We start from the raw sequence: 11408 nt of genomic DNA on the forward strand, positions 1-11408 counted from the left end.
GGGAGAAAGGAAGAGAGACAAGAAAAAAATATTACTTTGCTAATTAGAATACAAAGTATACCGTATTTTTTGGTCTATAAGACGCAGTCCGCCTCCCCCCAAAAAGGTGGGTGGAAATGTCTGTGCGTTTTATAGAGTGAATGTTGTCGAAACCTCGCCCACCCTCTGGCCCCCACCCTTCGGCCTCTGCCTCCCGGCAATTTGCCTCCTTGCAGCAAACAGCAAACAGCCTGGTCAGCTTCAGCACAGCCTGATTTAGCACGAGCAGGTGATTGACATTTGGATCGGCCTCCCGGAATACTGCCGATCAGCTGTTCCAGATTGCGGGGATTGCCACGCCGCCTATCGCTGCCTCCGCATGTCCCATTTTCAGCCCGTTCCAGGCAGCTGGGATTGCCGCCACTGCCTATCACTACCGAATGGTGGGGATCCCCGCCACCTGGAACAAGCCAAAAATGGGATATGCGGAGCCCAAAAATGGGGTGTGTGGAGGCCAAAAATGGGGTACACGGAAGCAAAAAACGGGACGCGTGGAGGCCGAAAATGAGGCATGCCAGTCAGAATTTTTACTTCCGGTTCTCCGAACTACTCAAAATTTCCACTACCAGTTCTCCAGAACTGGTCAGAACCTTCTGAAACCCACCTCTGCATCAATACAGCATCGAGGCAGTGTGACAATGTTGGAGGGTGGGGTGTCGGCACAGCAGCAGCAAGGAGCGGGCAGCAGTAGAGTTGGTGGTAGAGTGGTGACAGCATCCACAAGAGTCACACTTACTCATAAGGCCCCTTGGTAAAATTAATTGCCCATTCCTCTATAGATATACTCTGAGAATACCTAGGGGGAGACTTCTTGACTCTTGTTCTCTCAACCAAACTTTTCAAACTTTGCTGCCTCTTTGCCCTCTCGAATGCCGCTCCTCCCTGCTGGGAATCCAGACTACATTCCACCACAAAAGAGACCAAGACAGATTTCCTGCTACACAGCAAGAAAGAAGCAGCATATTGTCCTGCTTTTATAGAAAACCAGGAGCTGGCACATCAACTCCTCAAAAACTGCCTTCCAAGCAAATCACCTTAAGAGTGTTCTATACATTTCAAATCTACCAGTATTGTTTTTAATTCAACAAAATTATGAGTTTTAAGTGAAGTTTTATATAAAAGTTTTATATTAAAGAAATTTAATGTTTAAATACTATCAATATAAAAGACATATCAAAGTAATGGACAGAGTTTTTTAAAGAAAAAAATGTTCTTTTTCAAAAGTTCCTCACAGATATATAACAAGGATCAAGTCGACCTGACCAATTAAAAACTTGACAGTAAACAGACTCTCTTTCCTTCCCTCTTTCTCCTGTCTTAGATATCCATCAGCCTTTTTCCATGCCATTTTAATTTATCATGATGGCTTAATGCTTAGATTTCTTTTTTACATTTTTAATTTCCTTGGGCACTTTCCTGAGAACTCTAGATATTGAACAATCTAAAACTATAATTCATAAATAAATCAGAAAAATAAACAGGCTGACTTAAAAATATAAAAAGTCCCACTTAGTTCATACTTATATTAAATTCACCTACTTATTAGTTGCTCAAATGAAGAAAACACTGTAGAAATAACCTCATTTGTTTTTCCCCAGGAATTGATAGGCATATTTTCAAGGGATCAATAATTGAAACTTTAAGGAACTAAAATTGGAATTAAACTTCCCTCTTTGGAAATGTGTTAGAAATCAGTATTATGATACCTTGCTGATATTTTCTGGGGCCTGAGCAGGATTATTGCTGAACTCCCCACCAATCTGAAGGTCACTAACACAAGAAATGCAATCTCGAAGCTCGGTAAGTTTTTGGCTCCCTAGGACCAACAGTGTCTGATATGGCTTCCGGAGCTTATGCTGTAAAATAGAGAGGGCAAAAGAAGATCAATCAAAACATTTCTGACAGGCTGAATTTACACATCAGGTTAATTCATAGTGTAGTTGTGGTTTTAGTAAGTTGAAAACCAGCCAATCAGCCTGTTGCAAGGAATGTAACCAGTCAACTCTTATCATTACTTCTTCATATCTAAATGTATACAAGGCAGTAAGGCCTTTTTGCCTTAGGCTGTTCCTTCCAAGAAACCAAGTTGGAGAATTACGATATATGGGATTTATATCATGAAGGATACCAGATCTGAACCACCCAAATCCAGGGCACCTCTTTGCAGCTGTCTAGAAATCATCTGGATTTTTGCAATCCAAATCTAGTAGCATTAATGAAAAATACATTTGGGTGCAAACAACACAAACTTTATATAGGCTGGTTCCTGACATATTGTTCTTTGTTTGGCTTTAGCTAAGCATATTCTATTCAACAGTAATTGTATTCAACAACCCAAAGTTAAATAAACTCTAGTTTGGTGTGGCGTGTGATCTAGTCACAGAATCAGATCATTAGTGCAGATATTTCAATAGGGTCCCTATACTGATTGCCAACAGGATTTTAAGTAAGAGTCCCTTTGACCTCAAATGGCCAAAAAACGGACCGAGCAGAAAACATCCTGCAGCCAAGAAGGGTACACACCAGTAGTGGGTTTCAGTTTAGGCCGCTACTGGTTCGCTCGTGGGCACACGTGTGTGCACCGCTTCTGCGCATCCACAGAGACATGTGGGCGGGTGGCAGAGCCTCTCGCCGCTGCCAATACTGGTTCGCCCAATCTGGGGCAAACCGGTAGCAACCCACCACTGGTACACATCCATTTACACTCCTCAGGTGACGCTGAGGACACAAATAAACTCCAAAAGGCCTCAACGACTCTCTAAAAGAATGCAAATGGCCAGCTGTCCCCGCCATCCAGTCAGAGCTGAAGAAGCTTCTTGGATGAAAGAAAAACAAGAATGTCCAGTTGCCTCCTGAAAATGCACCTTTGGTTCACCTTCTAAGACAATTCTGGAAGGATTAGCATATTCCCTAATTAAGTGGAATCTAGCCAAAGTTGGAATTATTTTTCTTTAAAATAAAGGGCATCTTGTGTTTTGAAATCTTTCTGCAGAAAAGTAGATTCTACTGTGTCATGTTGCCAAAGGACCACACATCAGCAGGCTATAATTCCTCACACAAGATTCCCGCGAATAAATTGATCTATTTGTTAAGAAGCCATCAAAACAGATGCTAAGCTCAATTTCCAACCTTTTGAAATATAACTGGATAAAAAATGTTGAGAGTTAACACAAGTTCAGCTTCGTCAATCATATTCCCAGGATCTTTGGGCCTTTTTCCAATTGCATGAGATTCCTAGGGGGGGAAAAATACATTGGAATGTGAGTCGGATGCTTCCAATAATAGAGATCTCCCGTTCCCAATCTGCCAGGTATGTTGGGAAAGCAGGGCAAGTCTGTATGAAGTAGAACTTGATCAAGCAATGTGATTGGTAAAAGTCGTCTTAATGGAACGATTCCAATGTTTTTTGCATGCTAGGTAAACAAGCGGAAGGGCACGGCACTTACTTCCCACACAATCTGTCAAATTCCTAGGCTATGGACTGCCAATTAAATTGCCAAAATGTCACACTTGGTTTCGAATAAGACACAAGGTTAAGATGTGCTATGCCACTTCCATCAAATGGCATCTTCTGACAGCTATTGGGGCAAAGCTTTCTTGAGATTAGAATGTAAAATCTGAAATTCTATCATTATTGTGTTGTTGGAATACCTCCAATATATAATACAGGAAGGGCAGCAGGTGAAAAAGGAGGGCTTACCATCTCATGAATAAATGTTTCTTGTCTACATGCACGATCAACAAGGATGGTTTCTTCTCGCCTCTCCAGAGCTTTCTGCCGAATTCTACAAATAAGAAAGAAAGAAAGAAAGAAAGAAAGAAAGAAAGAAAGAAAGAAAGAAAGAAAGAAAGAAAGAAAGAAAGAAAGAAAGAAAAAGGGGGGAGGGAGGGAGGGAGAGAGAGAGAGAGAAAGAAAGAAAGAAGGAAGGAAGGAGAGGAAGGAAAGAAGGGAGAGAGAAGGAGGGAGGGAGGAAGGAAGAAAAAGAAAGAAAGAAAGAAAGAAAGAAAGAAAGAAAGAAAGAAAGAAAGAAAGAAAGAAAGAAAGAAAGAAAGAAAGTAAGTAAGTGAGTAAATGAAGACTCAATCATCCAGGTCAAAAAAATTTAAAAAGGTTAAATCATGACAACTGGACCGAAGTTTATTAAAACGATGATGTTTCGTTACTCATTCAAGTAAACATCTCAGCCATGATTTAACTGGTTTTTTTTAGACACTTTTGGCCTGGATGATTGAGTCTTCATTTACATGTTTTCCATTTTGGGGAGAAATCCCCCCCCCGCAGTCTGAATGGCAAGAGTTGGTTCATTCCAACACCTCTCTGACTCTCTGCCTATCCAAAATGTTCATCTGAATGAAGAAGTAACTTGGATGAGTAACAAAACATCTCTGTTTTAAGAAACTTTGATCCAGTTGCCATGATTTAACCTTTTTTTTTTTAAGATAAGGAAAGAAGGTGAAAGGGGCGTGCATAAGAGCACAAAAGTGCCTACCGTTCCTGTCCTATCGTTCCCTTTCATTATATCAAATTAACATAGTTATTGCATACTTTTGCTATATATATGTTTTTCTTTTATGATGTGTTGTTGCTTTATGTTGATGTTTATGTATACTGTTGTGACAAAATAAAATAAAATAAAATAAATAAATAAATTCCTAAATCCAAATGTAGGGTCTAATATTCATTTACGTCAACCTTATAAAACCAGAATTAAGCACCACGCTAGAACTCAACAACTTTCAATTCCAATGCAATACGAGCTGTCTGCAGAATATGGCCAAAACAAGTCAACATCATGTTCAGGATGATGCAAATAGAGCTCAGCCTGTTTTTTTTAACCTGGGATTTTAAAAAACAAGCAAACAGGTGGAGCTCCAAGCACACCACCTTACTACTGCTAGATGCCATCTTGAGTTTTTTTTACTACACCCGGCGAGGACCAATTACACAGAATGCTTTCATAACTAAGTGTCTTCTGGATAGGTGGGATGATCCTGGGCAGCCCTGCAAAGCGTTTGATACGGGAATAGTCCATCTTGATCAGCCAGTGGGGATTTTGAGAACATGCAGACATGCTCAGACAAAATCCATTTACCAGAAAGTCAGATCAGAAAACCGTTCCCAATCCCTCCTTCTGACCCCTGATGCTTAACTTTGCCTCTTTTTCTCCCCCTTAACTTTGTCCATGGGCCTGTCACTGATTAATAAATAAAAGCCGGTCAATGACCAAAACTAATGTACTTTGACTTTAATTAGCAAACATTCATAATGTTAAAAGCAGGTATTTTATTTTTCAGTCTCGCGGCTTGCAATCTGATTATTAAAGACTGTTGACACTATGGGGGAAGAGGGGAATTTCCTGGAGCCCAGGGAGGCATATGTGGACTCTCCATCACTTATCCCTGATCTAAGATGGTTGAAAATACAGGTAGTCCTCGACTTACGGCCACAACTGAGCTCAACATTTTTGTTAAGTGAAACATTTGTTACGTGGATTTTGTCCCACGTTACGACCTTTCGTGCCACGTTTGTTAAGTGAATCACTGCAGTTCTTGAGTTGGTAACATTGCTGTTAAGTGAATCTGGCTTCCCCATTGACTTTGCCTCTCAGAAGGTTGCAAAAGATGATCACATGACCCTGGGACACTGCAACCATCATAAATCTGCCGAGGTTCTGAATTTTGATCATGAGACTACAGGGATACTGCAAGTAAGTGTGAAAAACGGTTTATAAGCCACTTTTTCAGTGCCGTTTGTAACTTGGCACTGTCACTAAATGAACTGTGGTAAGTCAAGGACTACCTATACACCATTTAAAGAAAGCTAATCACAGTTAAAGAGCAGTAGTAACTTTTAATGCTAGTTCGGTATTCGATATAGATAAGCCCATTCCTTGGAACAACTAATAATCGAAACAACTGGTTTAACTTGATAGGCCCAAATGCCTCAGCCTCTCAGATAAGGTTGATTGGGAACTTTATAGAAAACAGTTAGAAGAAAAAAAATCAATAGGCAAGCAGACACCATTTATATTACTTCTCTTCTCTATAATTACATTTTTATTTCTCTCTTATCTTCCGAAACACCCATTTCCCTCCACTGAACAACGCAGTGCAACTGTGCAGCAGTTAACTAGACATTTATTTATTTGTACGATTGATAAACTGTTTCATTCTACAGCAGGGGTGTGTCCAACCATGGCGACTTTAAGGCTTGTGGACTTCAGTTCCCAGAATTCATGGGAGTTGGTTGGCTGGGGGATTCTGGAAGTTGAAGTCCATGTTGCTTAAAGTTGTTAAGGTTGGACATCTCTGCTCTAGAGCAGGGGTCTTCAACCTTGGTCACTTTAAGACTTGTGGACTTCAACTCCCAGAATTGGGAGTTTCTGGGAGTTGAAGTCCACAAGTCTTAAAGTGACCAAGGTTGGAGACCCCTGCTCTAGAGGTTTTAGGCAGTGTAAAAAAATCAAATCACAATTTAAAAACAATGTAATAAAAACAACAAAACTGTAAGCAGTAACAAACTACAACAGCACCCATCTTCCCACAGCTACTTAATCAATATAAATCATGTATGTGTGTACATACTATTAGCTATTTCCCCAAAGCCTGTAAGTGAAGACCATTCTTGCCTTGGAGGTATAAGCTTTTCCAAAGGAATAGCCAAGACTGACATATTTATGCCTCCGCCCACTGTATCTCAATGGGCGTTTGATAATTGGCCAAGGCTCCTCTTTTGTGATTGGACAACTCAGTTTGAAAGAGCACCAATGACATGCGTTCAACATTCCAAAGGTGTCCAGGGTCTTGCTGATTCAGCTTAATGAAGACATAATAAATTACAAACTGCTTAGGAAACAGATTTAATCTGATAGCGAGAATGCAAAATAGATGTAGGCAGATGTAGGCAGATGTAGGCAAGCTTTGCGCTACGGAAAAAAACCCTCAACAATACAGTAAGGGATCCAGCATAATGGAGGCATTATTGGAATCAAGTATGTGGTCATAAAATTATTGGGAAGAGTTGTAAACAGAATATTTTGCTTTATCCAAAGTTTCTGTAAACAGAAGGTCACCCAAGTCATTATAGCGATAAACACAGCATCTCTTTGCATGTTAGCATACAGTGAAATACAATTATGACAATTTGTTTAAATTTAAATTTAGTACTGAATAATGACCTAAAGTCTGTGCTAGCAGTATGCAATCAGGCAAACTAACTGAATTAAGCCATCATAGTTTGTCTGCTTTGGCTGGCACGTTGTATCCATCTGCTCATTGCCTAAGTTCATAAACTGTTCTTAAAATTACTTATGGATTAGAACTTCCAACTAATCAGAATTGCAACTGAAAATATAATTCAATATACTTAAGAGTTATTAAGTTGGTATCTTCAGGTATCACTTCTGTATCTTCTTTATCAGAGCTCTTCAGTGCAGCAATGCTAAAAACAATACAAAAATTAATATAATTAATTGCAATTCTATAAACTGCAATTCTGTAATCACAGGAAAAGTCACTGTGTAAATATACAGAAACATACAGCTACATGTAGGAAGTAAAGTTAAACAATTGCCAAGAAAGTATTTTCGGACCAGATAGCTAATGCTATCTTAGAAGCATAAATTTATGGCTGGATTCACAGATTACAATAAAACACCATGTAATCAGGTTTTTCTCTGATGAGTGTGTTCGATAGACTAGCTATTGTGGTTTCTGAACAATATTTATGGCTTAATGGGTTGAACTGAACCCACATAATTGAAGCCTGTTACCATGATTCAGCAAATAGACTATGAATCAAGTCTAGCCTTCAGCCATTGGTTTTAAAAAAAAGACTATTTTTCATAACTGGAATGTAGAAAGCCAACCATTCATTAATATCAGCTTCCAATTCCTGTTAGCTGGTACTCATCTGAAAGATAAATTGTCTTTTATGCTTAAAAAAGTAAGAAGTAACTTAAAAAATTAACAGTTCTATAACACAGAAACATACAATATTAGACAAAATATTTTTTGTCTACCAGACTACGGGTAACATCTAGAGCCAGTGCTGAATTTGTATAGAAGAACAGCCTTTTTTAGTAAAACTAGTTACTATTTCCTGTTTCTGTTAGTAAAAAATCAAGCATTTCTGTATTAAGAAATATGGAGTTGAGGCAAAAATTAGCAGCTCCAAATCTGCCTCACTCATAATATGTTTTGAAGTTTTCCCATGACCCCAACATCGTCTTAATGGTGTACGTTATTTTCCCCACATCTTTGGCTTCAATAAAAATATATAAATATACAAAATACAACGTCAGGAGAAATGTCTTGTAAGGACTCTATTTTAAAAGACAAGAGTTGGTCTCCCTCAAAATAAAGTCCCTCTCCTGCTTCATACCATGTCTGACCGGAGTCTTTCCTAGAAATAGCCAAAGTAGAAAGTGCCTTGCAAAACCTGTTTGTTCAGAGCCCAAACTCTATGCTCTATCCATGCTCTATCGGCTTCCTGCAATACTTCTCCCTCACAACCAATTTCCTTTAAGCTACAACACTTCCTACAAGGAAACACCCATGTCCACACATACATGACTATCCCTTCCCCAATCAACAACAGTATGTTTACTTGAAAAATGGAGTTAGAGGTCAGATAGTTCTCAACTTAGAACTCAATTTAGTGACCATTCAAAGTTACAACGGCACTGAAAAAAGTGACATACGACCATTTTTCAAAGTTATGACCTTTGCAGCATCTCCATGGTCATGTGATCAAAATTCAGATGCTTGGCTGTTGCTGTGCCCTAAGATTCAGTGATCAGCTTTTGCGACCTTCTGACAAGCAAAGTCAATCGGGAAGCCATTTTCACTTAACAATCACTTAACAACTTATCAACTGCAATGATTCACATAACAACTGTGGCAAGAAAGGTTGTAAAATGGGACAAACCTCACTTAACAAATGCCCAGTTAACAGAAATTTTGGGTTCCATTGTGGTCATAAATCGAGGATTACTGGTCTTGGTAGTCTTTGACTTGCAACCACAAAATTTCTGTTACTAAACATGACAGTTGTTAAATGAGTTGTGCCTCATTTTATGACCCTTTTTTTCCACAGTTATTAAGCAAATCACTACCGTTGTTAAGTGAATGATGCAATTTTTAAGTGAAACTGGCCTCCCCATTGACTTTGCTTGTCAGAAGCCAGGTGGGAAGGTTACAAATGGTGGTTACAAGACCCTGAGATAGTGCAACTATCATAAATACATCCCAGTTGTCAAGTGTCCAAATTTTGATCGATTACCGTGGGGATGCTGCAACAGTCGTAAGTGTGAAAACCAGTCATAAATCACTTTTTGTGGTGACATTGTGACTGCAAATGGTCACTAAATACAGGATTACCTGTATTTCAGGCCTTCCCTGCTCTGCCATCTCTCTTATGTTCCAAGTGTTTCACAAACTTGGTAACTTTAAAATACGTGGACTTCAACTCCCAGAATTCCTATTTTCTTCCAGATCAGACCTTTGGGAAAAGCTTTTAGATAGCTCAAGGTCTATATTTTTCCAGTACTTCCCCCAAGTTCTGCTACTGCTTGAAAACCATTTGGAGCAATTCACATGGAATCTAATCTTGTGACAGAGATTGAAATCACAAAAGGTTTTAAAAGTTCTTGCCATAAGAACACTAACTTTTTGTTGTTAGGGTAGCCAGAGCAAACCTGTGAAGATTTTACTTTAATCCTCTATCTTCTGTAAGATCCACATTCTACAAGAACTATATTGCCAAAAGTATGCAAGGAATTGGCTGCACTACTAAGGAGTCTGATCTCTTTGGTACGACAGCACAAATTGTTATAGAGATGCACAGCCTGCAGCCAGATATGAGGGGTGGTCCCACAGCAAACCTTCCTGGGTCAATGTGCCCTAGAATGGGGTGATCTTCAGCTGCCATATGAAACTGCTTTGGTGGCAGCTTTGACTGTCTTGACCTTTGCCTGTTCCTCAACCAGGCTTAGATGTGAGGTCATATCATCAAGAAAGGGTTAGTAGGATATTTTTGTCATCCACACCCATCTTGTGAAACATCATCTCCCTTGAAGGAAGATTGCACCCTACCATCCTTCATGTCCTTCTGGAAGTTCCTCAAAACTTGACTGTGTCAACAGGCTTGGGGTCTTAAGGACCTAATGATTTAATGAGATAACTATCTTGTTTGTAACATCTAATGCTTTCTCATAGCCTTTTAATGGTATTAGTAACCTTTTAATTTTGGAATGTTTTTATTATTTTATGTTTCCAGAGTCACGTTTTGTGAGATGGTTGGCCATACAAATATGATGGATGGATGGATGGATGGATGGATAGATGGATGGATGGATGGATGGAGCAAGCAAACACGCAACCAACCAACCAACCAAGAACATGTGTGGATGAGCTGTAACTGATAGGTTTGTTCATACATAAACCACAAACAAACACAGGTTTGTTCTTTACAATTTATATTGTTTTATTTAGTTTCCTAGTGTGATGTATGTTGATTGCTTATTTAGTATCCTATGACTATCACTAAGTGTTGTATCTTATGATTTATGATTAATGTATTTGTATGATGGCTATGATCATGATTTATCACTTATAGCTTTTATATACCCTGAGAGCAGATGCCCCGAAGACAAATTCCTTGTGTTGTCCAATCACACTTGGCCAATAAATAATTTTATTCTATTATTCTATTCTAAAACTGAGATCAAAACAAAAGGCATTCAAGTGATGAGATTTAAACTGTAAGTCTCAAAACTGCAACTCGACACAGCCAGCCAGCAAGCGGGATGAGCTACCTGCACACAGCCTTCAGCTCTGCCGCGATCTCCGGCGTGCAGAGAAAATCTTCCATCACCGCCGCTTCGTCGTCCGCAGGTTCTGCCTGCTGGAGAGACACGTCTTCCTGGAGCAGCGCCTCCTTCCAAAGAGACCCAAAAGCGCCCACGTGGAACGCCCGAGTGTTCAGATCCACCGTCTCATAATCGGGGATATTGTTTCTGGACCCGGTGCTACTTCCAGCCATTTTTGCACCAGGATTTAGCCGAGAGGAGACGAGGTGTAAAACGGATGTGAGGCCCCATTGGCTTCTGGAACTTGTAGTTTCTTTCCCTCCAAACGGTAGAGAGGCTCGACGCGGTTCAACATGGCACTTCCGCTGTTGCTTGAGCTATAACAGCCAGCGGACTCAGCGATAAGGAATGCTGGGAGTTGTAGTTCGAATTCATCGGAGGGTTCCTCAGGAGCCGGGCGCTCGTTCAAGCAACTGGAAGCGTTTGCTCATTTTTTTTCCTCCAACGAATTGTGGAAATAACCAAGTGTCCCAGGCCGCTATGTGCAGATTATTTTTC

At 39.8% G+C, this 11408-nt stretch overlaps 1 protein-coding gene across 8 annotated transcripts in view; it reads right to left on the bottom strand.

Moving 5' to 3' along the window:
* The window catches only part of SNAPC3 (small nuclear RNA activating complex polypeptide 3), a 34256-nt gene extending 23087 nt beyond the window's left edge, over positions 1 to 11169 (bottom strand). For 2 of the 8 annotated variants that reach the window (XM_058171445.1, XM_058171446.1), the window contains exons 1-5: positions 10857 to 11161; positions 7406 to 7480; positions 3740 to 3824; positions 3169 to 3273; positions 1746 to 1895 (exon numbers count right to left, since the gene is read on the bottom strand). In XM_058171445.1, coding sequence (XP_058027428.1) covers positions 1746 to 1895; positions 3169 to 3273; positions 3740 to 3824; positions 7406 to 7480; positions 10857 to 11083 — 642 coding nt within the window. In that variant the 5' untranslated portion in view covers positions 11084 to 11161. Of the gene's footprint in view, positions 1 to 1745; positions 1896 to 3168; positions 3274 to 3739; positions 3825 to 7405; positions 7481 to 10856 lie in introns of all 8 variants that reach the window. The other 6 variants (XR_009153716.1, XM_058171444.1, XM_058171442.1 and 3 more) reach the window with 6 other exon arrangements.
* Positions 11170 to 11408: the final 239 nt, after the last annotated feature.

Source organism: Ahaetulla prasina, chromosome 2 (assembly GCF_028640845.1).
Source record: "Ahaetulla prasina isolate Xishuangbanna chromosome 2, ASM2864084v1, whole genome shotgun sequence".
NCBI classification, from domain to species: domain Eukaryota; kingdom Metazoa; phylum Chordata; class Lepidosauria; order Squamata; family Colubridae; genus Ahaetulla; species Ahaetulla prasina.